The sequence below is a fragment of the Haemorhous mexicanus genome, chromosome 1 (assembly GCF_027477595.1).
Source record: "Haemorhous mexicanus isolate bHaeMex1 chromosome 1, bHaeMex1.pri, whole genome shotgun sequence".
Lineage (NCBI taxonomy): Eukaryota > Metazoa > Chordata > Aves > Passeriformes > Fringillidae > Haemorhous > Haemorhous mexicanus.
In genome coordinates this window covers 119,700,028-119,725,310 of record NC_082341.1, presented here as the reverse complement: position 1 = coordinate 119,725,310, position 25,283 = coordinate 119,700,028, and the positions used below count along the sequence as shown (strand labels likewise).

The following is a 25,283-nucleotide window of genomic DNA, read 5'->3' as shown; positions in this document are numbered from 1 at the left end:
AATCCTTAAACCAACAAAACAAAGCCCAGAGTTGTAGAAAACAGTTATGTTTAATCCATTAAGGATCAGGTTGCTGCTTCTGCTTCAAGCATAGGAGAGAACTTGAATTCTAATTAAAACGAGCAGTAGTGGTTTTCTGCAAGCAGGTTGAGGTCCTGTTTATGTTTGCTAAGACCTAAAAATGACCAAAACTTGAGCTTTTGTACGTGAGATACGAGAGGCCTTCCATTTCCTTATATTTAAGCCTTATGAGGATTCTGACCCTTGGTAGTAGTCTTGAGAGCTTTGCTAGAAGGGAGGTGAGTAACTTAATGGGGACAGATTGTCTCAAGCCTACTTCCTTGAGAAACAACTATGTGAGCAGAGGGGAAAATACCCCCAACACAAAACACCTGTGTCTTTAAGTCTGTTTCTGGTAATATGCCACAAATAAAAGCTGTCTGACAAATACTTCTAGCTGTAGTTTTAAAATTACTTGTATTATATGGGTTATTCTTCACAGGACTAATTGGCAAACAAATAGCACATGGAGAGATGCTTTGCACTCACTGACATAAATTACTTGTACGCAAGTAGTCTTCCTTCTGGTTAACAGAGTAGCCCTGTGACTGACAGCACTTGGAGGGATCTAGGCACGGCTGGCTAGGTTCGGCACCATTTCTGCCTCTGGTTTTTCCTCTTGGTCAAAACTGTGGAACAGTTTTGTACCCGCTTACATCTGGCTGTACCTCTGACTTGCCAGGTGCCTCTCAAACACATCTAAACGACCTGAAGTCCCACCGATCTTCTTTCAGCTGTGCCACTTCAAGGACCAATTTCCTTTGTCGTCTCTTCACTTGTCTCCAACTTGCCCATAAACACAGATGCAACTTTACTTTTGTGTCTGGGTCCAGCGCTGTGCAGAAATACTGCTGCCCGCCTACTGTGTGAACAGGCCGGCTCACACAGGAGGGCTTTACATTTGTTACCGGGAGATTCGGTCAATCCTTAGCTCGTCGAAGGCGCTGGACCGCGGAGTTCCCCCAGAGTCATCCCGCCTTACCGGCGGCCCGTCGTCCCTGACCTGCACCCTCCTGGCTTTCGCGTGACCCACACGTTTCACGATTTTATTTATTTTCTGCTTCGTTTTCTACTTCTACACCGCGGCAGCGCCGGGACGGTTACGTAACACCCACGCTAACTTTATATAACCCGCTCGGATGGAAACATTTAGGTACCCGCGTCTCCCCCGCCCATCCTCCCGCCTTCTCCTCCCCTTCCTCCTCCTCCCTCTCGGCCAGGCAGAACACCCTTCTCGTCTGGCCGCCCGGCTGCCCGTTCAAACCTCTTCTTTAATGCCGTGTTTTACTACAACCGATAAGCAAACCCTGCGCACCGAGCACACGCTGCTCCGCTCCGCTCCGCTCCGCTCCATCCCTCTCCCCCCATTCCCCCATTCCCTGCCGAGCCGGCGGCTCCAGCGCCGTGCGCTGTGCGGCGGCGCCCCCTGCCGGCCCGAGAGAGCTCTGCCCGCGCCTTCTCCGCTCCCCCGCGCCCGGCCAATCAGCGCCCGCCTTCCCCCGCGCTCGGCCAATCAGCGCCTGCCTCTCCTCCCAAAATGCCCCCCCACCCCGGCATGGGCCCGGCTCGCGGGTTCCCGCGCGCGCCGAGGTAGCGGCGCTCCCGGGAAGGGCAACGGGAATGGGAATGGGGGTGGGGGTGGCCCTTAGCCCGCTGCCTGCGGCTGGTGAGCCTGGCGGGGAGGGGGCTGCAGGTGGATGGGAGCAGAGCCCAACTGAGGCCGTTAAGGGTCGTACTCCCCAAACTTCTTTAGATCGCCCTGTTTTCTTCGGAAGCGTTCGTTTATATACGAGCTGGCCCCATCTTTGTTATGCGCCGTATGTATTTTTGTCCGTTCTCTCAGAAAATGATGGGCTTCCCCCCCTTTTAAGTTCCTTTGCAGAGAACGATGGCTGGTGAGGGGAAAAACGATGTTCCCACGGAACTGTGTGATGTGTTGGAATCCGTTTCTTTTGTGAGTGTAGAGGGTAAACCTTCACCCTTGGAGTCAACAGTATTGCCTAACACAGAGGAACAGCAGGTGTGCATTGGTTTTACACGGTGTATTCTGGTGATGCTGGGTTGTTTTTTGGTGGATTTGGGGTTTTCTAAAGCTTTAATAAATGTTTCTTTGGTAAGAACTGCTGTACTCCTCTGCCCCTGAGATGTGTTTGATTCTTCTGCTTATTTCTCGTTGCTTACACACGGGTCATAGCCTGCATCAAATGCAGATACGTGGTCAATGCTATGCGATCTGGTGTGCTAAACTTTGAGCAAAAAAGTAATGGGCTTCAGTAATTGCAATTTGAATGTAATGAGACTGTACTGTTCTTTTTAATAAGCTTTAAAAATACATGGATCCTTGATGTGAAAGCTCATTAAGTGCTTGGAAATAAAAATCTAGAATGCTCTGCTGTGCTCGAGCAGAAGATAATATATGTGATTTTAGAGGGATCTGTTTCCTGAGTGACTTTTCCTCAGGTGACTTCACTTTGTCTGATTAGTGCTGGTCATGACAGGGCTGTGGAGAGCTCTAGTAAATCCATCTGCTGAATGAAATGTTGCCAAAGTGAAGACGGAAACTCCTTGAGAAAGGGAGAGGTGCCGGGATCCCTCTAAAACGGTCCCTGCTACTATTGCTTTACCTGGGTGGGAGATTGTTGGGGAATGGAAAAGGCTACCTGAGCAACTGAGAGCAGTTTCCTGCTTGTGGCTGTGAGGAAGGTGAGGTTATGGTGGTAAGGAAGCAGTCTCTTGAGGCTAGGAATGTGTCAGTCAGTGCTAATGCTCCAGACGAAATCAAAGTGCTAGGTAGCAGCTGTTAGAATAACGCAGCTTGAATTCAGTACAGCGGGAGACCAGAAGGTGGAAGCACTGCAGTTCGTACCTCTGATGGTGTGCTCTTGTAAAATCAAAATACTGGTTTTGTCGTGAAAGAATGCTGAAGGGAGGGGAGTGGGGGAGCCCACAAAAAAAGGGTTACTTGAGGACAGTAGAAGGGAAAGAGGCAAATAAAATCTTTGAGTCTGAACTTGACATGAAAGGAAAACGTAAGGCATTAATATAAAATATTGAACACTATATCAAATGCATGCTGATATGATTTGGGGCTGTTCTGTTTAAAAAGTGGCAATTATAACTGTGTTTTGTGTCTTCTTTTTAATGAATAGGTGTATGAGCCTTTGAAAGTCTTCTTGAGAGTGAGGCCTTTTTCTGTAGCAGAGCTTGAAAGCCATGAATCCCAGGTTTGTTGTAGAACTAAGAAATAATTGGGTTTTTTTCTCCCCTGAACAACACAGAGTGTTGTAAGGCAGAACTGTCTTTTGCATAAGCCATGTACTGCCCTTATGTGGAATTATTGGGCATCTGGGTAGATTCAAGATTTTTTTTCCCCCATCCCCTTGACTTTTAATAATTTGTATGATAGAGACATGCACACCTGTAGCTCTTCAAAGTGGGTACGTTATTTAAAAATTGGTGTCAACTCTCTGTAGTGCTCAAGATACCAAGGAGTTCCATGGAAGAGATTATGCAGTTCTAGGCATAATTTGAGTATCTGATCCTTAAGGCTCTTTGAAATGCTTAAATAATCTCCTACCTCATCCTGGTGACTTCTTGCTCAGCCTGTCAGAAATCTTCTGTAACCTCTACACTGTCAGATTCAGATGCTTCAGTGTTTTATACACACATACCTGTAAACAAACATTTAGAAGTGCTCCCCTTCCCTTCATTGTGATCACCGATGCAAAGAATTCCTTTAGCTGTCTTTGGAGGACAAGGTGTCTATGTCATATCTCTTAGCCCTTGTCTTTGCAGGCTGTCTGATTGAGGAGAGGTCAGCTTGAAGAGCTCTAAGGAGGATGTTATGTTAGTTATTATTTGCTTTTGTTTTTTAAAAATGCATTGATGCTTTTGATCTACCAGAATTGGAACCTTTGTATTGTTTTCACTTAGAAAATTCTTCCCCCCTCTTGCCCCCAACTTCCTTTTGCCTTTTCTTAGCTCTCCTTGAGTAGTGTGCACTTCCACAATGCTTCCAATTTGGTAAATTCCACAGTCTTAGCTAGCTCCAAGGGTAAATTGATTTGCAAAATCAAATTGTTTCAGGAGTTGTTTAGTACATTCCTCTTTGGAGTGAGACGTTTCTTAAAAGCAGGGAGGAAAATGTGAACATTGAAATTTGTCCAATTTTTTTTTGTTTTCGTGTAGTTTGGGCTGAAATAGTTGAACTTCCAACCTGTTAGCTGTATAATCTGTTTTGCATGGGATTAAGGCTTTTTTCTCAGCCTCCAAAAACAGAATGATTGAATGATCTTCGACATTTTTAGTGTTTTCTCTTTTCTTTACTATGACCTGAATCCAAGAAGGAAATGTTTGGTAACAAATGGAAGAAACCCACACAAAACAGTCAAGTAAGCCTCACTTCCTTGCCATGCATAATTTTCAGGAAAGCACCTGTGTTCTAAATATGTGGCACAAAAAGAAAAAAAAGAAAAAGTAGAACCCAAGACCTATTTCTTACAGGTTGATGCTTTAAACAAAGACAATCAAGAGGTTAACTGATCAGTTGATGCTTAAAGAGATAATGATTCATGTGATTTATGGAAGTAAAGCTTAAGAGCTCTGGGTGAAATTCTGCACTCCTGTCAGCAATTCTCCAGAGTCACTTGTGGGAAAGTAGGAAGTTGTGGTTTTTGGATTTAAATGATGTGATCAGGGCCAGAAATGGTGCAGCTCCTGCCAACTTACCTGCAGGGTTAGCTGGGGGAGACGAGTGAATTGTTACCAGCTGGTTCCCATCTCTGCAGATCTGACTGCTTTAGGCCTCTACTCACAGCCTTCTGTGAGGCTGGTGGCAGCTGATGGCACATGCTGCAGATCCTGGATTATTCTGTAGCTCTCTAGGGTTAAGTACACCTGACCAGCACTCCTGTCCCTGCTGATGTGGGAGAAATGTTAAAGACTATATAGGTTCAGAGCCTGGCACAGAGAGCAGGTAGGTGATTGGTCTGAATTCAGAAAGCAGTTTCTTAGAGCTTCTCAGAACCACAGAATAAGCTGAGTTTGAGGAGACCTGCTAGGATCATCAAAGTCCAACTTCTTGCCCTTCTGGCACAGGACAGCCCCAAGAGTCACACCATGTACCTGAGAGTCCAAGTGCTTCTTGAACTCTGTCAGGCTTGGGGCTGTGACCACTTCCCTGGGGAGCCTGTTCAGTGTGGAGCCATCCTCTGGGTGAAGAACCTTTTCCTGATTTCCAACCTAACTCCCCTGACATACATTCAGGCCATTCCTTCATGTCTTGTCACTGGTCACCAGAGAGAAGAGATCAGTGCCTGCCCATTTTTGTTTCCCTGTGAGCAAGCTGTAGGCTGCCATGAGGTCTGTACCAGTTAATTACTGGCACAGAGCTTCTATATCAGTTAATAATCAGACTTATTAATTGAGGTTCCTAGGAACAGCAATACTTCCTATGTACATACCACACATGGATTGTTGATCTTAGAAGTTCTGGCCAGTCTCTGAACATAAATGTCAGATTAAGTTACAATCAGTCCTGTCAGATGATTGATGCATCAAGACATTGTCAAGGTATACTGGGAGTTCACTTTACATCTTTGTTAGCCTATCTGGTATAAAATAAATTTTCCTTTAACACTGCATCCTACATTTATCTAGCTAGGAAGTGTTTGGTAGTTGTATTTCACCTTTACTTAATAGAGAATAGCAATCAAATTACTTGAAACTAATTCAGTTTCTTTCATTGCTGGTAACACTATTTATCAATCAAAGGATAACTTATTTAACTTTTTTAATTCTGCTCTTAGTCTGTTTCACACTGAAAATGACTGATGTGGAAAAACAGTAGATTTCAAGGTAATTTTGTTTTTGTAATGACAATGCAAATCACAAAATACAAGGGTTTAGAAAGTGTTCCCAAGGAAAAGTTGCTGGAAGGAATGCTAGTAAAAGCTTTTACCTCTTGGAAAAACCCACAGGATTGCCTTGACTTTGTACTCTGGCTTTCATGTGAAGTGAATATCTCTGTAGTGACATGCCTCCAGATGATATGGGTAAATTGTGGGACTTCTTGTAGCTCTACTAAATGGGTGGAGACACTTGGCTTTTGGGGAGTTGTTGGAGGGGGTGTTCATTTTTTGTTTCATTCAGATAGCTTTCTTCCTGAATAATTTTGTGCTGTGCTTTGGTTTACCTTGTCTTGTTTTTAAGGGTTGTGTAACTATTGAAGATGCCCAGACAGTAATTCTTAATGCACCCAAAGAGTCTTCTGCAATGAAAAACAGTGAAAGAGGGATTGGTCATGCTGTGCACAGCTTCACCTTTTCTCAGGTAGGCCAAATTCTTTCAAATTTTTGGTTTTCAGATTTTTTTCACTATAATGAAAGCTGAATTTTGTATTATGTCATGCAATGTGATTTTTTTTTTTCTTTTAATTACATGTGGTACTTGCCTTTTTTTTTTTTAAATAAACCTGCTTATTAATTGCTGATAAGCTGTCAGGAAAGCTGTATTACAGTGGAGGTGCCTATTAGATGAGACAAGGAAGCTTCTTTGGCAGGTCTGTGGTGTTCTTTGGTTAGATGCTACAGAAGCATCTTGTAGGCACAAACTTACTGTGGTACAGCTGTTCCTGCAGATGCTTTTATCTTGGAAACCTTATGTTTGTAGCAATTGATGTAAGCATTTATTTAGTAACTTCCTTTTGAAAGAATAGCAGCTTAACTGCTTAAACCTTCCAGACTGAAAGCAAATTTCTTAGCTTTGCCTACTGCAAGAAGTTCTGTTCTTACAGTACCAAAAGATAAACAGTTCCAGAGATTGAGTTATTTAGAGCATTGTAATGCTGATTTTCTCATCAGTTGTGGGTAACTGGTGAAGAGTGAGGAGGGAGTTTTACATCAACAGCAGAGGTCTTGAAAGTGTCCATTGAACAGCACGTGCTCAATAGAATTCTGAGCAGTTTATTTTAGGAGTAAGAAAATATTAAAAAATGAGTGCAAGCCTGAGTGCTTCTCAGAATTAAGCAGGCAACCTGTGAGAACCCAGCAGAAAATATTGAATCAGAAGAGTTCAGGCAAGGCAGGAAATTAAGCTGGTGTCTCCTACCCAGCTTGTTCTGAAAATCAGTCATGCCTAATCAGTACTTAATATTTTGGTTTATTAAACTTCTTTGTGCCATTTGTCACTCCTTTTTTCCCCTTATCCTAGGTCTTTGGACCTGAAACTACTCAGAGTGAATTTTTTGAAGGCTCAATGAAAGATATCATAAGAGCATTTATTAATGGAGTGAATGGACTGGTGTTTACTTATGGAGTTACAAATGCAGGCAAGACATTCACTATCCAAGGTATAAAATATTTGCACGTATAAAACCCGAGTCAAATCCAATGGCAAGCTTACATGGATGTTTGCACTTAATTTTTAAATATTTTTAAGGGACTTCAAAAGATCTTGGTATTTTACCTCGCTCACTTGATGTGATTTTTAACCACATAAGAGGAAGACATTACCTGAAGATGAACTTCAAACCATATTTGAGCAATGATGTTAAGAAACTAGAAGATGAACAAGTTAAGCAAGAAGAAGCCTTAAAAACTGCAATTCTTGCATCACTGAAAGAGGTCAGTGACCAAATGCTTCTTAAAGCTGTTCTGTAAGACAGGAAGTTTTAAAAGTTTTTATTCCACTATTGATTCTTTATATATATATAAATCTACAGTATACATACTTGGTGAATTTTGGAATAATAAGACAATTGGCTGTTTTTGGAGCTCAGGGTAAACTGGAAGAACCTTCTGCAGCCCACAGTTCAAACCAAAAACCATCACAAAGCCAAATCTCAATTTCTAGTGAGAAGTCTCCTCTTTAGAGGAGCAGTTCTGACACTGTGGTGACAGAAGAGCCACATGACCTAACTAAAACCTGGTTCTTGTTAAGTGGCTCTTCTTGCAGGTCAGGTTCCCAGGCTGGATCTTGGTGCAGTCATTCCAAGCTTGTACTAACTCAGGAGAGATGATGGCACTGTCTTAGCAGAGGCAGTGAAGAAGGCAGGGGGAGTCCCTTTTGGTGGAAGATAGTCTTAAGGCAGATTAAAAAGTTTACAAACCTGTGATTTATGTAGCTTCATAAAGAAGCTTTCTGACTCAGGAAGTGAAGGGAGATGCCACAAAATGAATGTCCTAAAAGGATTCCTGTCTGCCTTAGGGGATAGTATGTTACCAAGGCTGGTCTCTGAAGACTATATGTAGAATAGAGAAATCTTTACTGTGGCAATCCCCCTGTTATTATTATCTAGTAATTTCTGTTTCTATGGTGAGAAACTGTCTCACCAGAAAATGGGCCTCCATGTAGGTGGGACTATTTTATACTTTTAAGTCCAGTTGCAGTTTGCTGTCAGATTCCTTTTGTTCACAATGTTTTCCCCTGAACTGTGATTCTGTGCATCTAATCCCAGAATGCAGTAGGTTCAGCTGGTTATCATTCAAAGCAACTCTAAATGAATTCTGGGATGTACAGAAATAATGATTGGGTTTTCTTTTTTCTGTGGCCTTTAACACTAACCTTGTTAATTGCTCCAGTTAATCCTGAAAATATATCCTTCCATGATTCAAATTCATATGTTGAGTTCCACACTAAGTTTTGTTGCTTAATTTAAATCCTGCAACCCATAACTTTAGTCTGTCTGTTTAACTCTGGAGGAAACATCTCAGATGAAAAATCTGAAAGATTTGAAAGATTACATATTTATTCTGAAAGTGTCTCTGAGTATGTGTATGCACATTAGAGGAGGAGGGCATCTTAAAGAAGAGTTGAGATGGTTAGGAGGATAGTAAGTAAATACCTTCAAAAATTTTATGGAAGCTACAGCCTTGAAAAGAGGAACAAGCAGGAGCCCAGGGTCTGGAACAAAAGGTCGGTATCTTATTTTGAAGATGAAGATAACTCTATAAAAATATTTCCTTCTGTTAAATCACAGTCTGACTGACTTGTAGCTTAGTAATGAACGTTGCAGTAGGTGATCTAGATGCCTATGCACTGCAGTGCACTCCATCATCAGGAAGGACAGGTAAAGATGAATCAGGAAACTATTACATGACAGAACCTTGTTTGTGTGGTACAATGCTTCCATAGAGATAGCTCAATGATCCCCAGTTCTGAAGCTGTGCTTCTTGATAGCTTGTGAATGAATAGCATCACTGTTTGGATGCTCCCTCAGCTGTAATCTGAGAGCAGATACGATTTGGTGGGCTTGGCTTTGGTTGACATGGATTTCTGTAGGCTCATTTCCCAGGCTCAGCTTACATATCTCACAGAAAGAGCTTGCTGTTCCTTTCATTCTCCCAATTTTAACTGCTCTGAGTTACTGCAGCACTTAATGTCCCACTGTTTATGTTCTGCATGCAGTACTGCTGCAACAACTCATGCTTAAGCATGGTTCATACCCTCCCTTCCTTCCTTTTCCTGGTTCTTTTCATGGGGTTAAATACTGTTCTTTACTGGACTAAAAGATGCTTTACGTGCATTCCTATTCACACCTGTTTTTGTATTTTCTAATAAATGTCAGCTTCTGTTGTTGGCAAACAATGTCAGTTCCTGTTCTTACTTGTTTTTAGCATCTTTGTGCTCTTTTCTGTATTTCACTTGAAAAGCAGTGTAGCAGCAGTTAATTCACTAAGTTTTCTCACAGTACCTTTACAAAAACTTATCACATGCACAAGGAATGTGGTACTGGGTTTTCTAAATTCCACTGCATTTTTGGCATGCATAGATGAGATACCATGTGTGTCAGTCCCATATCCTGCTTGGCGCTTCACAAACAATGAAGAGGACCCTTGCTGTGGTTAGGCTTCTAATACTCAGGAAACAATCATATAGACAGTGCAGCTTCTGCAAAGTGGTCACTTGTATGATTTTGTTGTAATTCGAGTCTATGCTATTTATCTTTAAAATGGAAGACCTCAGAGTGTGGCTTTGTTCCTCTGTTTGCAAGAATTCTGGTTTGGGTGCACCAAGTGGGTAACACTGGCATCAGCAGACAATCCATGATCAAGTTAGTGCTGCATTTGAGTAGCTCTGATGCTAGGGTTTGCTTCTCTGGATCTGTTTGCTTCTCTGGATCTGTTCCCTCCTACTGTAGGATGACCTTCTGTCAGGAAAGAGAAATCAGGGTGAATGTCCTGATTTATAGGGTCCTATAAAATATGGAGAGAGGGGTGGTATGTAGAGATGCTGGGCTCTAGTGGGAGTTGCTGCTTTGTTACAATAGTTTTTCCAGAGGTAACTTAAAGGTTGTGTTTTGGTGAATCTTGGCAGATTTCAAACAGTTCTGTTGGTGTAAATAAATTCATCAAATGTGTGTATTTAAAGAAACTGTGCTGTTGTCTGTCTTTCATGGCCTTTTAGTTCAGTCTGAATTAAAGCAACACAGAGTGTTGGTTTGTCATAACTTAAGTCCTACCACCTTGGCAGTTCCTCCTGGAGGAAACCTCTCCAGTTGTTTTGGATGACTGAAGCACTGATCAGATTTGCTCAATAGCTCATAAAGGCACTCTGAGCTGTTGCAGTCTGAGAGGATCCTTTGTCTCCTAGGAGTCTGAAGTTAAGTCTCCAGTCTTAGCAGCAACTGGCCCCCAAGACTGGCTGCTGGGAGTAGCAGCAAGCAATAATTCATGTGATGGAAAGAGCATTTATTGATTATAGTTCAGTGTTATTAAATACATTTCATTTTCAGCCAGAGTAAGGGTGGCCTAGCACTTGAGTATCTTGAGTACTGGAATTGCTGTCATTTTTAACTTCTGCTTTTCTCATCATCTGTTTATGTGGATTTAATAGTCTCTTATTTTCTCAAGGAGACAGAGAGCATCTCAAATGCTACAACAAATTTCTGTGATGTGAAGTTGGATTCTTCTCACTGTACTTCAGACAATCACCCTTCTAACTCCCTAGGTAAAGTGGAAAACTGTCGTGTGTCGGGGGGAAAAAAAATAAATTAAGAAATTTAATTGGGTTACTACAAGTGGATAAAAAAAAAATCCCTATACTATACTGCAAAGTAAATATATACATATATAGGTTTTTACCAAATTTTTGTCTTCCTCTGGAGAAAGGGCAACTATATAAAAGTATTTTGATACTCCTTTTGGGGGGAAGAGGGAGACTTAGTTTTGCAGATATAATGTATAAACTGCTGGAAGTCTGTGATTAAAGTGAGGCCATCATCTTAGAACTTGGGCATATTCTTGTAACAGATGACTGCTGAGAAATTCAAACATTTTTGGATAAAACTGAAGTTATCCATGTACATCTAATTGTACACCACAGATGTATCTAAGCCTTCTCCTTTAGCAGGTCCTATAGGTCCTTTTAGAAGATTCTATATACTGATTTAAAATCTCTCAATGAGTTGATCTTTGAACTCTTCCTCTGTTTTGGGTTAGCAGAGAAGAATTTTGTTCCTCTTGACTTTCATAAGACTAATGTGCAGCAAAGAACACAAGCATCTGTGTGGATTTCCTTTTGTGAAATTTATAATGAATATGTGTACGACCTATTAAGTATTTTATCTACATCAAAACCTCAAAGGCGCAGAGTTTTAAGAATTTGTGAGGATCAAGGAGGAAATTGTTACATTAAAGGTAATAATACTGTTTTATGACCTGGGCAGTTGCACAGAATTTCTCTGATGATCAGAAATGTGTGTAAAAGATCTCTTTTTGCAGATTTGAAGTGGATTAATGTTCAGAGCACTGAAGAAGGCTGCAGACTACTAAAAATAGGAAACAAGAACCGAAGCTTTGCCTGTACTAGAATGAATGAGCAATCAAGTAGAAGGTTTGTTCCTCTAATTATAAGCACACACTGTCCCTTTTGAGGGGGAAGGGAGGGCACTTGAGAATCTCTGTGGAATAAACCACTTTTCAATAATAGTTTAATACATCACTTGATTATTCTGGTTTTGTTATGAAATTCTCTCTGAAAGAAAACCAGAAGCGACCCTGTGACTAGTAGTAGCTGCACTTGGGTTGGTATTCATGTCTTTGGACAACCAAAAAGATCAAATCATGTTTAGTTTGGAGTGCCAACAGGGCACACTTGGCAGTGTGAGGATGGTGCAGGAAAAGCTGGTTAATTTTTCATAACTGGCAGTATAGCTCTTGGAAACCTGGAGCCTGTCACTGGGGGATATAGGAAGGGTCAGGTCACATTGTGTCTTCCAGTGCTGCTAGATTTTCTAGATGCTTTTAGATTGCTGTGTTCAAGCTGAGCTTACTTGGTATCTCAAGAATTGAACCCCTACCTTTTTATCCAGCTCTGGACAGAGATCAGGCAGAATCTGGATTTTGATGGAGTGAGTGGAAATAGAGAAGGTTTTATAATTTCTATTGAAAATGCCTCCTTTCTTGATTTTAATGACCTCTTAAATGTAGAAGGGCCGTGTTTTATTTTTAGTTAATACCATCACAGTGTTACTAAGCCTGCTTTTTTCTGTAAAAAGCAAGAGTTATTTTGTTTTGTATTCGCTAAAGACAGCTGCTGTTAAATTTCATGCTCTTCTTACAGAGTTTTTTGTCTAGAATGCCCACTGCTTAAGGAATAAATTAAAGACATTTGTGTGCTGTGCTTCCTGATGAATCAGAGAAACTGGGCACTTCTGGTTTTGTGACTTTTCTCTTTGGTTTCAGACAGCATGCCTACTGCCTGTGTAGATTGTTGTCCAAACCAGAGTTACTGGATTTTCAACTGTTACAAATTCAGCCTTACTGGAAAACAGAACTGTTTTAAAACCAAACAAGTAACTGTGCATATTGAAGTAGACAAAATTACAGGACTCTCAAACTTGAACTTATTCCCTTCTCCCCACCATTTGTTTCTAAGTTAATCCTTCAGATTTGCTGAGTTCAGATAATGCCAAAGGTTTTCTAGATGAAGTGGCTACATGACTACTCTTCTTTTGACCAGTAGACTTTAGTGAACTGGCTTGGTGTTTTTCTCCAAGACAGTTTTTAGGCTTCATGGGGTATTTTTCCTTTTCCCGTGTGAAAAGAAATAAAGTCATAAAATACAGCTTTTTTTGCTGCTGAGTAAATGCCTTGCAAAAGTAACTAATATACCAAGATAACTAGTGAATTAATTCTTGTCCTCTCTTTACCACTGAGCTTTCTGTAGCATACCAATTTTACTTTGCTTCAGTGACTGCCTAATTTTCATAACTGACTATTAAAAAGAGCTCCTTTCCATTCCAGTCACAGTATATTTTCCATCAGGCTACTCAAGCTAACTGATGAGCATCAGCCACGTGTTCTTGGAGTATCAGAGTAAGTGAAGGCTTCATGTGATTACCAGGAATGTAAATATTTTGGAAAAATTATTAAGGTGTAAGCATGCCAAACGCCTGAACTTTCTAATAATAAACAAGTTCTCAGAACTCCACTGAGCACATAAACTGACTGGAAACTCAACAGGGACAAGCACAGAAGTGTTTTCCTATCTCTTACTCTGAGGTTTTGCTGGAGCAGCTCTGTCAGTAGTGTGTAAATTGAGGAAAATGTGTCTTGTCTCATGTAATGGGGAGGTGGTGGCAGAGTAAGACTATGCAGCACCAAATTGTATGTCCTGGTAAGCAGAATTGCAGTGTCTGGCTGAGAGAGGGTGATCTCTCCAGCTGGAGGGCAGCAGCTGGTGCTGGAGGCCCAAGGTGCAAGCTGTGCCAATCTATCTTTCTGCTTTGGGACCAGACTGGACTTCATGGGTCAAATGTTTGTGACAACACATTTGGTGTGCTCCTAGAATGTAAATTAAAATCTGTCATCCCAGAAGAATTCTGGTGACATGATCTCAGACCCTTCTGTGGTCCAATGTACAGTAAGAGGGGACCATCAAATGATTTGCTTAAAAACTGTTCTCCATTAATGTAAAATGCTAATCTTTACACTCAAGTCCCTGCTCTTTTCTGGTTTAGAGGAAGCAGCCTTAACTTCTGGCTTGAAGGCATTTAGATAGCATTTTTTGGGATAGATGTGTCTTTTTTCTTCTGAATTATTTAGCTTGATAGAGAAAAATTAAGACAGTCTGTAACAGAATGTTTTAGTTCAATCCTAGCTCCTACTGCTTCCTCTCTTGTCTCTGCTGAGCAGGGATGGTAATAAATATACTGTGAGATAACACCTTTAAATGTCAGATGTTACAGAGGTAAATATCCTTAAGAAAAGATAACTTGAGAAAATTACTTCATCTGTATTTTTTTTTTTTTTTTGCTGCTCTCTATCATGGTGGATCCCCCTGGCAAAACTTGCAGCAGCTGTTAGGTGAATGACAGAGTTTGTACGTTGCTTAAGGAAGAAAAAAGCTTTTCATCTTGTGCTGGAAAGGATAAACAACATAAGGCTTTCATACATTTGAAATAGGTGCCTTAATAATTTGTGTAGGACTTACTTTAGCTGTGTGAAAGTTTATGGTCTTACAAATTATTTAAATAAATTTACGTATAAGTGAGTAGTGGTATGGTCACATAAATTATCCAACTTCCAGAACTTCCTGTATTTCAACAGCTTTCTTAATATATAGTAAAGTTTATTGAATTCCATGATTATCCAGGATGATTTTCTGATTGTACCCTATTGTGCCATGAGGGACAGTTCAGTGGCCTGAGTTTAGCAGCAAATAATTCTACAGCCAAGCAAAGAGCTCTAAGGTGAGCTGCAAAGGACTTAATGTGTGTGCTCTGGATAACTCTTTTGTGCAGGTTGTCCTTCTGTGACTTGGCTGGTTCAGAGAGGTGTAATAAAACACATGTCTTTGGAGACAGACTAAAAGAAGCAGGAAATATTAATAATTCTCTTCACATCCTTGGAAAGTGCATTGCGGCACTGAAGCAAAATCAAAACCCAAAGTAAGTGACAAGTTATTTACATGCCAAGTTTTAGGTGGAAACACTAAGTATCCCTTTATATTTCTGCAAGCAGTTTGCACAGAGAAAATTGGCAATCTACAAAATCTTTAAGTCTTCTTTATTATAGATGCCACTGTAATACCTGCAGAGTTCTCCATAACTGATGTTTGTGGAGAGCAAAAAGTAATTTGCAGTGAACTGCCAACATGTTTTTAGTGTATATATATGAACAATACACTTTGTGTACAAAGCTTCAGTTTTATCTTCTTCACTTCCACCTGCAAATTACACAGGTATATTCATCAGGCAGCTGATAGATCACCTGCACTTAGCTTTTGGCTTGTTCCACTATCTGCTTTGGAACACTAGGGAACTGTGATGCAGACACCATGCCACTTTTACTTTCAAGTAGTTCAGTTTGTTAGAGAGCCTCTGAAATCCAGCAAAGACCTTGCTCTTTGATGTAAAATAACTTAGGCTTAAATATGAGCATCCTACTGGATGTCTGTCCTGCAAGAGAGAAACAGAATTAGGGTGAGCTACAATAGCCCACAATTTTTATTTTGTTTCACAATTTAATTTTTTCCCTCCCTGAGGATGAAGCCAAGCTATATTCCATTCAGAGAGAGTAAGTTGACTCGTCTGTTTCAGCCATTTTTTTGTGGGAAAGGCAAAGCCTGTATGATTGTAAACATCAATCAGCATACTTCCACCTATGATGAAACACTGCATGTAATGAAATTTTCAGCTCTAGCCAGACAGGTAAGAGTATATCTACTTTCTCTGCTATTCTGCCTTTTTTTTTTGTTTTGTTAGAAGTGATTTGTGAAATTATCAGATTGTATGGATTTTAGTGTGATTGGGATTCTTGATTCATCATTTTAGTTCTTCTCCGTGTGGCCTCTCTCTAAAAGGCTTCTAGTAGTCTTTCCCATCTTCAAACCTATTTGTGGTAAGAAGTTAAAACAACTGCAGCTGACTGTTCAGTTCTACACCACTGGTGTTCTGTGTAAAGCACAGGGCACTTTCAGATATGACTGATTTACACCTTATATCTGAGCAAATGAAGGATTTCAATTCAAACTTGTGATGAATCACTTAACGTGGGTGCAGTTAAACATCTGTTGCACAAGATGAGTTGTTCACAACTTCTTGGACAGTTGGTGGTGGTAAAAAGAGTATCATCTTCTTCTGCAGTCTAAATGAGTTTTTTTGCAACTGCATTGCTCCTATTTGGCTAAATGCAAGTAATTAATGATTAAAGAAATGTCTTGGCAAGCTTTTCCTCCATCTCCTTCAGTACCCTTGGGTGGATCCCATCCAGCCCCATAGACTTGTGTGTGTCTACATGCTGTAGCAGGTCAATGGCCATTTCCTCCTGGATTATGGGGGGCCTCATTCTGCTCCCTGTCTCAGTCTCCCCCTAAAATCAGGACTTGGGGTTGATGTTTGTCCTTAATCTCATTCAAGTCCCTGAAGCTGCTTCTTGCAGGGAGTGGGATAGTGGGCTATGCTGTGTTTCATGGAAGAAATACAGTAATTTTTTTAGTCTGGAGCCACAGATTATTTCTGTCAGGTTGTTTCAAATCTGTAATAGCATGTCTAATATGATCTCAGAGAGGAAGATTTTTCTAATTCTCTTCAGGTGTGAGTTTTGTTATACGTGTGTTCTGTGGAGACAAACTTCTCTGATATTCTGTCCTATGACATAGCTACTTAAAATCTTTATGTAAATAGCATGAATTTTTGAATTTCAGGAAGGAGCAAATGTTGCAGGGATTTTCTGCTTTTCATTAACTTTGCAGGAAACTACACCAAACCCCTTATATTTTGGGGAAGAGAAACCACCTGTCTAGACAAGTATGCCACGTTTGCTAGCAGCTATTTCCATTTCCACTCTTTTTGGAGTACTTAAGTCTTTTATGTTCATGTAAGAATTATGGTACATTGATGGATTCTTCTTTTTTTCTGCTAAAAGGCATGCAAGCTTTTGTTGACATTCATGTAATCATTAAATATTGTGTAAATACAACAATGCATTCATGCCACTTCTTCCTGGTATCCTGATACCTACAATATTGACAGCATTGGTCAATCATCTCTGGATTTTTCAGGTTGTCCAGACAATCCTGCCCAAAAATTTTGGTTATTTTCCACCAAAGCTAGCTGGGGGTGATGGCAAACCTGTGATGCACTTGGATGCTAACACATCTGTAGATGACTTTGCTGACAGTGCTGAAACCTCTGCAGAAGAGGAAGTGGACATCACCATTCTGAGTCATGAGGTAAATACATGTCTACTTAGAACTGCACCCAAGAGAGCAATTCTGTTAGTTCTAATATTGTTTTAGCATAGGAGATGTTCTGAAAGCTGCATCAAATGGGAAGTTTAAGTTTCTGTTCAGTGTCAGACTGACTAGACCTAGAGTGGCCTAGTTCAGTGTAGCTGTGGAAGGATGCCCTGTGGCTTTCTAGTTAGGTCAAGTGCTAAATTTGGAATTCAACTGATTGCCCAACAAGAAGACGCAGGAAGCAGTACATATCTTTAAAATAACATAATTTAATTTTTTGTGCCTTTTTTTTTGGAAACAGCAGTAACAAGATGTAGCATTTTAAAAACAAAGATATACAATCTAATAGCAATAAGCTGTAAAAATCAAGTAGGTTTTTGTTGTTATGATGTTCAAACTAATATTTAAATGCCAGAACAGAAGTGAACTTTTTGATAGTGGACACCATCTAGATGGACACAAGATGTATTTGCAGTAGAAATTTGTATTTGAGAATATTTAAACTTTGATGCAGACCTCCAAAAAACATAAGCTTGTAAAAAGTACCCTCTGTGGATGACTGCCTGTCTGAATATTTTGTTTGAGATGCATGTCAATATGTGTTTGAGTCTTGGTTTTTGAACTGAAATATTTTAAATTCAGGACCTCTTGAAAGCTGCAGAGGACTTAAAGGAGAAGGTGGCTGCAGAGAGGCGAAGTAAGCTCCTTCTGGAGGTGAAGATCCGTAAAGAGATGGCAGAAGCAATGTTTCGACAGCTGCTGGAAACAGAGGAAGCCTGGAGGCAAGTCACATTGCAGCCTGCTTTGAGACTAAAAGGCTTCCACGTGTATAAAAGCATACATGTGGATGTATGTACATACAGGTGTATATTCAGGGCATTTCTAGTCATGATATTTAGAGAAGGCAGGGCTGGATAATTTCAAAACCTCTGAAGGAAAGGGAAGAAAGAGCATTAAACTTGTTCAGGTCAGTCTCTTCCCATTTTTAGTGTTTTCTGTTCAGCTTTCCTCTGCTGAATGTGTAATTACTGGAGCCTGTCCTGGCTTGTTATTGTTTCTTAGCAGATGTGGAAGATTGCTACAGGTACCCCACTGAGGTGATTTTTCCAAAACATACACTCTGTCATGTTAATATGCATGCATGTGCTTAAGGTAGTTTGAATCATGGCTCTTTTGAGCTCCTCTGCATGACTTATGAGCCACTGTTAATTTACTGTCTTATGAATTACTGTGCCTTTATGAATTGTCTTACGAATCATGAACCCTGCACTGATGCTAATTTAGGAAATTTTTTTTTCAAGTCCAGATTCCTCAAGTTGAGTTCAATTCCTCTTAACTCTTCTTTAAATCAGCTTCCTGCTGTTTTAATTGTTTAAAAAATCAATACCAAGTTGCCAGCTGAGCACACTATGGTTTAGCCCCTGCACTAGCTTTAAAATTGTTTGGTTGCCTTTGGCCAAACACAAATTAGCACTGATGCTTTTTCTCTGTTGAGATGATTTTCTGCATCATTGATGGGGCATGTTTTTAAATTTTGACAGTAATGTGGAAAGTATTGAAATAATGGGGAGGGACTTCTCACAAGAGTATGTAGTGACAGGACAAGGGGGACTGGATTCAAACTGTGAGAGTTGCTTGAGCTTGGTTGTTATGAAAAAATTCTTTACTGTGAGTGTGATGAGGCACTGGAATAAGTTGCCTAGAGAAGTTGTGGATTCCCCGTTCCTGGAAGTGTTTGAAGGACATGTTGGAAAGGTCTAGTGAAAAGTGTCCCTCCCTATGATAGGGATGGGAGAATTAGATGATCTTTAAGGTCCCTCCCAACCCAGGCCATTTTATGATTCTATGAAAATGAATTTGGCATTTTTCTTAAATGGAAAAAAAGAAAAACCAACAAAACCCAAAGTGAAAGATGGCCCCAGGATGCATGTTTCAAATATAACCTCTAAATGGGTGTGGTCACTTCTGTTGCTGTATGTTGGTTAATTTTCTTAATTTCTATAATTTTTTTTCTGACAGGTATTAAGTGTGTGCTCTTCTGTAGCATTTCTTTGGTATATGCCAAGTAGTAGTTACACTTTGGTGCAGGTCTGTAGGATCATTGAGATTAAAAGGAAAAAAAGTGCCTTTTTGTCTTTTTGTTTCACTATTTCTGACTAGAGAAATAACTTGAGTATTCTCAGTTGAATACATGTAGTCAAATGCACTAGCTGGAATGCAAACACGTCATACATAACTAACATGTTCTCTCCAGCAACCGCTTGGAAGATATGAAAGACAGCTATGAAGAAAAACTCGAGAGCAAATTTGAAATGTATAAAGAGGCCATTAAGAAACATGCATATATGTGTGCAATGGAACAAATTGAAGAGCATTATGTTCCCATAGAGGAATTTCTAGCTGAACAAGAGAAAGTTGAGGTATGACTTGACTGCCATTAAAGTATGCTCTAGCTTCTTATCTGTAAATTTTGCTTTTCTTTAACAGAATCACTCCAGGATTTTGGATATAACACTAAACAAGGAAAATAACCAGCAGTTCAACCTTGCTGTTCTGTGTCCAATGCTCCCCATAAGCCAACAGATGTCTTTTCTCTGGCACCACCCGTAGTACACACCTAAACCTCTTGATTTTTGAGGGCACAGTTCTGTTAAATGCAAGTAATCTTTATCTTTGTGGTGCAATGACTGGAACACCCAGGGGAATGATGTATACAGAAGTCTGGCTTTCTAGAGATCTTTGGTACCATAGGATGTAGATTACAATGCTACTCTGAAAGACTGATGGGGAATTTGTCACAGGATAGCTATTTTAATTATAACTGGTCTGGAGGTGGTGGGAGGATTGTGGGATAAGAAACTCGTGAAAAATCCAACTTCATGCAGGAGAGAACTGAATCTCCTAAATGTACTTAAACATAGAATTGCTCAAAGTTGGCATTAGTAAGTTGCTGCTCCTTTTGCAATGCAGCCAGGTTAGCTATGAGCAACTCAGTTTTCTAACCTCTGCATGGATGGGTTGGGTGCATCCAGGCAGCAGATCCACCCTGTGGGTCCTGTTTTCAGGAGGTTTTTAGTGGAAGAATAGAACAGCTGTGTGGTGTCCCCTAGAGGAGCTTTCTCACTGCCCTCTCCTGTTCTGAAACTGATAAGCTATCAACTCTATAGACAAGTTCCTTTCAAGACATGAGAAGTGGGTTTCTCTTGTAGATTGTGGTATATAAATATTTCTGCTTTTACAGCTCTCCATTCAGGTGCTGACAAGCAACACCATATTATGTAATGGCCTGTGTTTTTCCATCCCCTTCAAATTTGTCTTTTTTCCTCACTTAGACTCTGTTTCCATGTTCAGTTAAATCCTAGCTGTATGCTATATTAGAGTAGACAAAAAGAGTTTTAATTGTGCTCTTATACTGGCCAAGAGGCTGCACAAGGGAAGGTTCAAAGAGCAAGAGCAAGATGCTCTTTGGTAGCAAGTTAGATAAGAAACTACTGAAATCCCTGAGATGTAGAAGGGTTAGCTGACAAAAGAGAAAACAGTGTGAATCTGAGTGGGCAGCTTCAGAGAACCAGAATTAGATTAATAACTTTTCTTGATGATGCCAATTGTTTGATTCCTCACTCTGAAATACCATGCCAGCAATCTGACAGATACTGGGAAAGAGTTTGTGATTCAAATGTAGCTCTGTGAAGTATTTTTTTCCTTAGTTAGCAAGCTGACTTACAACAATGTTTAGCACAGACATGCTAAAGTTTCCTGTCTGCCATATGGCTTTTTTTAATACAGTTTGGAAATCCTCAGACTGGAAGAGTTGAGTCCTTCATAAAGAAACTTCCTCCTAGTTGTTTTTGTGACCTGAGTGTTATCCCTTATTTCCTAACCATAACCTGTGAAATAATTTAAAATTACACATGTGTGTGTGGTGTAATTTGAAGGATGTGCACTAATGCATCAGATCAAGCAGAAATGCAGACAAATTCTACCATATGCCCTTATTTTTTTCAGGATAGAGAAAGGAAAATACTGCAATTGGAAAGGCAACTTGATGAACAGTCAGGGAGGCTGCTGGCTCTGGGAAGTCCGAGCTCAGATATTCCAACTTCTGACAATAACATGGAACGAGGTAGGAATGTAATCTGGGTGTTCAAAGCTCAGTTTACTCCTGGTAATGTGTATAAACAGACAAACTTTTCTTTTGCCTATAGAGCTTACGGACAGCACGTTGAAGAGAGCCAATGAAGGACTGCAGAAACAATGTGAAGAGAAGGAAGAGGTAGCTCCTGCTTAGTATTTATCTGGGGATAAGGATTGTGCACTCCATCATGGTTCAATACTTAAAGATGTGCACTGTAGACAAAAGCATGAAGATTCCTGCAAATGGGCATTGAGCTTCTAAAAAAAAAAAAAGCCCTTGCTCAATTGTGGATGACTTTTGCCAGAGACTCTTTGGCTTTATTCTGGTCTGTAAAACTATTTGCTACTGTAACAAGATGTGGTGTGAGTTGGAAGTAAGGAAGTATGTTTAGCTTTGTGCTGGAATTTATGGTAAATATTGCTGCCATGACCTCAGAGCTTTCCTTCCTGAAATGCTGCCTGCTTCTGCATTAGGGAACAGTTACAGAACCTGGTAATAGTTTAGGTTTTAGACCTAAAATCAAAACAGTGCCTTGAAGCAGTCCTTGCTGGAAGTACTCAACTCCACTATCACCCTAAACTTCAGTAAAGGTGAATATCTCTGTTCTTCAAACAAGATCTCTGTGCTCTGAGTACCATATAGAGGTGGGAATTATGGAAAACAATCATTTTTAAGTATGCATTTTTGTTCTATTTCTTGAGTGATCTTCTTGTAAAGATACGGTTCGTTTCCCATGTTTAAAGAGGATGTGGGGAGAAGGGAAGACATAAGTCTTGCTTAAGGGAAGACATAAGTCTTGCTTCTTTCTCTAATATCAAATATGAGTAGGGATTAGAGAAATAGTTCCAGCTGGTTCTAATAAACCATGTAAATAGAAAGTGAACTTAAATCCCTTTCTATTAAGAAAGAATAATCAAAAAATTTTTTTCCTTATCAAGTTTAATGTCTCATGCTATGGCTGTAGGATTTGTTTTCCACTGTTTTTGAGAGCTCTACATCATTTTCCCATGTCACTTTCAAATTTTGGTGAAAGTTTGGCTTTTATGATTGTTATGAGGATACAGTTACTGATTGTTTTGTGTGGCTAGAAAGTTTTAGAATGAGATTGATTGATTGCTGGTGATAACTGAAGTGAGAATGGTTTAAACCAGTTCATTCCATCAGTGCCTTTCTGCTGCTTTGCCTCGAAGATCAGTGCATGTGTGACTTGTAATTCTCCACTTTTTTCTGCCCATTCAGCCATTAAACATGGGCTAAGGGTGTGGGTTTTTTTAGCAACTCTGTAGAGGTAAATTAAGAGTAACATCTATTTTTCTGCTTCAGAATTTTTTGCCTCTTGGGGCTTAGGCTTAATCCAATAATTTTCCTGTCAGAAAGGTGAGGCCTTCTGTGCTAACTGTGCTCCAATGTGAATAGTATTAATGAGGCAAAAGTGTTCTTTTAACCACTCTTACTGAAATGGAGGAGGCTGTTCCAGATGTAGCTTGGTCTGTGCTACTGCTCATTGACTGGCAGGTCTGTAAATCACAGTAGCTTCCACACAACAGCCTTGGAATGCTCCAGCTGCATTTTATCACCTGAAAGGATGAGCTGGGACAGAGGAGGTTGAGAGAAGCAGACTTTCTTGTTTTGATCTTGTGGTTTGCACTGCTCTAGTCATACACAAAATCAATGTAAAACATGCTGTTCTGAACTTCCATGTGTATGGGCTTTATTTTCAGCTTATAAAATCTCTGAAGTTTAAAATACAGAAACTAAATGAATCCCTGCTAGAAGCTAATGAAGGCTACAGAAAAATGGCAGAAGAAAATAGTCAACTGAAGCACACAATCATGCTCAAGGTTGGTCAATGATTTAAAACTGAATTTAACATTGCTTGTATCTATAGCTGTACTGGCTGCTTCTGCATATTTTTTACATGTAAAACCACTGTTAAATTAGCAATTTGTTTTCATGTTAGCATTTTTTCTGTGCCTAACTTCCTGAATTATGAGCTCAGAGCCCTTGTGTTTCACTACTTGACTCTGAATCTTGTAAGACAAAACTCATTCTTCAACTTAAGTGATAGACTCTGTCAATGGGGTAACTCTGCTGACAAAGCCTGCTAATTTAATGTCATGAATTCTTGTCAAGCAAAGAAAATACTACTTAGAACTCATCATGAGGCATGTTGCTGAGGCAAGCAAGGTGTCAGTGCACAAATGCTACTGCAACAAGGCCTAAGGATCTACGGATTCAAAGCTATACTGATGGTCCTGCCAGAAGTGGCCAAACTGGATGAGAGATATGGGCAGATACACTGTTTAATACAGAAATAGAGATCTTTCCTTCAAAAGCTGGGACTTCCTAAAATTTACTCATCTGACCTCAGATATCAACTAGAATCCTAAACAAAAAAAAATGAAACTTTTGCACTTTTGGCACTTTGAATCTATGCCTCACTTGTAATCTGCAGGAATAATAACTGCTTAGTGATGTCTTTCTTTGAACATTAGATAACTTTCTGCATACTTTTTAGTTTAAATCTGAGACTAAAATTATTTGACTTGAACTTTTTAATTGGAAATGATCTTCCTATCCCTTATTAATAGGAAGGTGATTTTGTTAACCACAGAGATTAAAGACTGTATTTAACACTGTATTCTGCCCACTCAGAGCATTTACTCCGTCCTGGTTAGCAGACTTATGCTATGAGAGTTTTGATTTGTCCCGTTTTGCTTCCATAAATTACAAGGCAGGAAAGCCACCTTTATCTGGTTCCTAGAACAGCATCATTTCTTTGCATAGTGTGGCAAAGCATTTTAGCATCACCCTCTTAGTCAGACTTGGTCTCTAACTAGATTGTATGGCCCTGGAGTTTGCTGGGTTTTAATTACTTTGGTGTAATTTGAGGAAATGGGTACTGAATGGCCACATAACACTGTAAAAACAAGGGTGTTTATGGGTTTAATAAAATAATGTGAACCAGAAAATTAACTGCATGAGAGAGACCATGGAGTGTTCACATACTTAACACAGCCTTATCCTCATAGGATCAAGAAATGAATAGTCTTCAGAACTGGGCTAAACGTGTTCTTGAGCTTGAAGAAACAGTGTCTTCCCTGCAAAAAGAGCTTGAAGAACAGAAAAAGAATTTCTTTGCAGAGGAGTCAAAACAGCAGAAGCCCAGGAGAGGTTTGCTGGCTAACCTGAAATCCACAGTAGCATCCACTGCTAGTACACCTCTTGGTAAAGGCTGGGGGAAGTATGAAGAGGCTTTACCCTATTCAAGAAAATAAGTAATGTTGCCTCATAAAGCAAAAGAATAATATTTGATAAATCAAAGTGTGCAATTACTGGGCTTCTTTATTAGTCTTAAACTGTTGGTAACTCTCTCACTCTTAGCTGCCCCTTCACTGTCATGTTGACAGAGAAAAATGCTTAATAGAGAACTTTTTAAATTGAATTAGGGTTGAATTTAGAGTTATAAAAGTTTAAGTCTAGACATGTGCTTTTACTGTTGATATAGGGTTGTGATTTGAGAACTATATATATTTTAATTCTGGAGTAACTGCTATCATGGTCTTCTGCACTGATAAATGTGTGGTTTGTGCAAAGTGGGATGTCCCTCATCTGCTGTTTATCTTTTTAAGTTATTTTATATCATTGTTGGTTCCTAGAGATCAGATGGCTTGTAAACTTAATCCAAAGTAGTTAAAATAGCATGGTTCTTCAGTTAATATTCTGGTTTTGACCTTGAGACTCCCTTCTTGGGACCAAACGAAGCAAACTGCTAAAGAAGGGGATGAAATGAAATCTGATCTGGCTCCTTGCTATTTTTAAGCTAACTTGGCTTTATAAAGAAATTTGTTTAAATAAAATTTGAATTTCCACTAGGAATATGTATTAAATTTTGAAACATGTATTT

General features: G+C 39.9%; 1 protein-coding gene across 1 annotated transcript; it reads left to right on the top strand.

Moving 5' to 3' along the window:
- The first annotated feature begins 1,923 nt into the window (after nt 1-1,923).
- Nucleotides 1,924-25,283, top strand: LOC132334710 (kinesin-like protein KIF20A). The gene is given in 20 exon segments (XM_059860801.1): nt 1,924-2,080; nt 3,210-3,284; nt 6,271-6,390; nt 7,270-7,408; nt 7,498-7,682; nt 7,763-7,868; nt 10,482-10,492; nt 10,914-11,007; nt 11,502-11,696; nt 11,781-11,892; nt 13,305-13,376; nt 14,804-14,950; nt 15,547-15,712; nt 17,065-17,235; nt 17,884-18,023; nt 19,496-19,661; nt 21,247-21,364; nt 21,447-21,514; nt 23,098-23,217; nt 24,409-25,283. Coding segments are annotated over 20 exon segments (2,613 nt in total). The 5' UTR covers nt 1,924-1,948; the 3' UTR covers nt 24,685-25,283.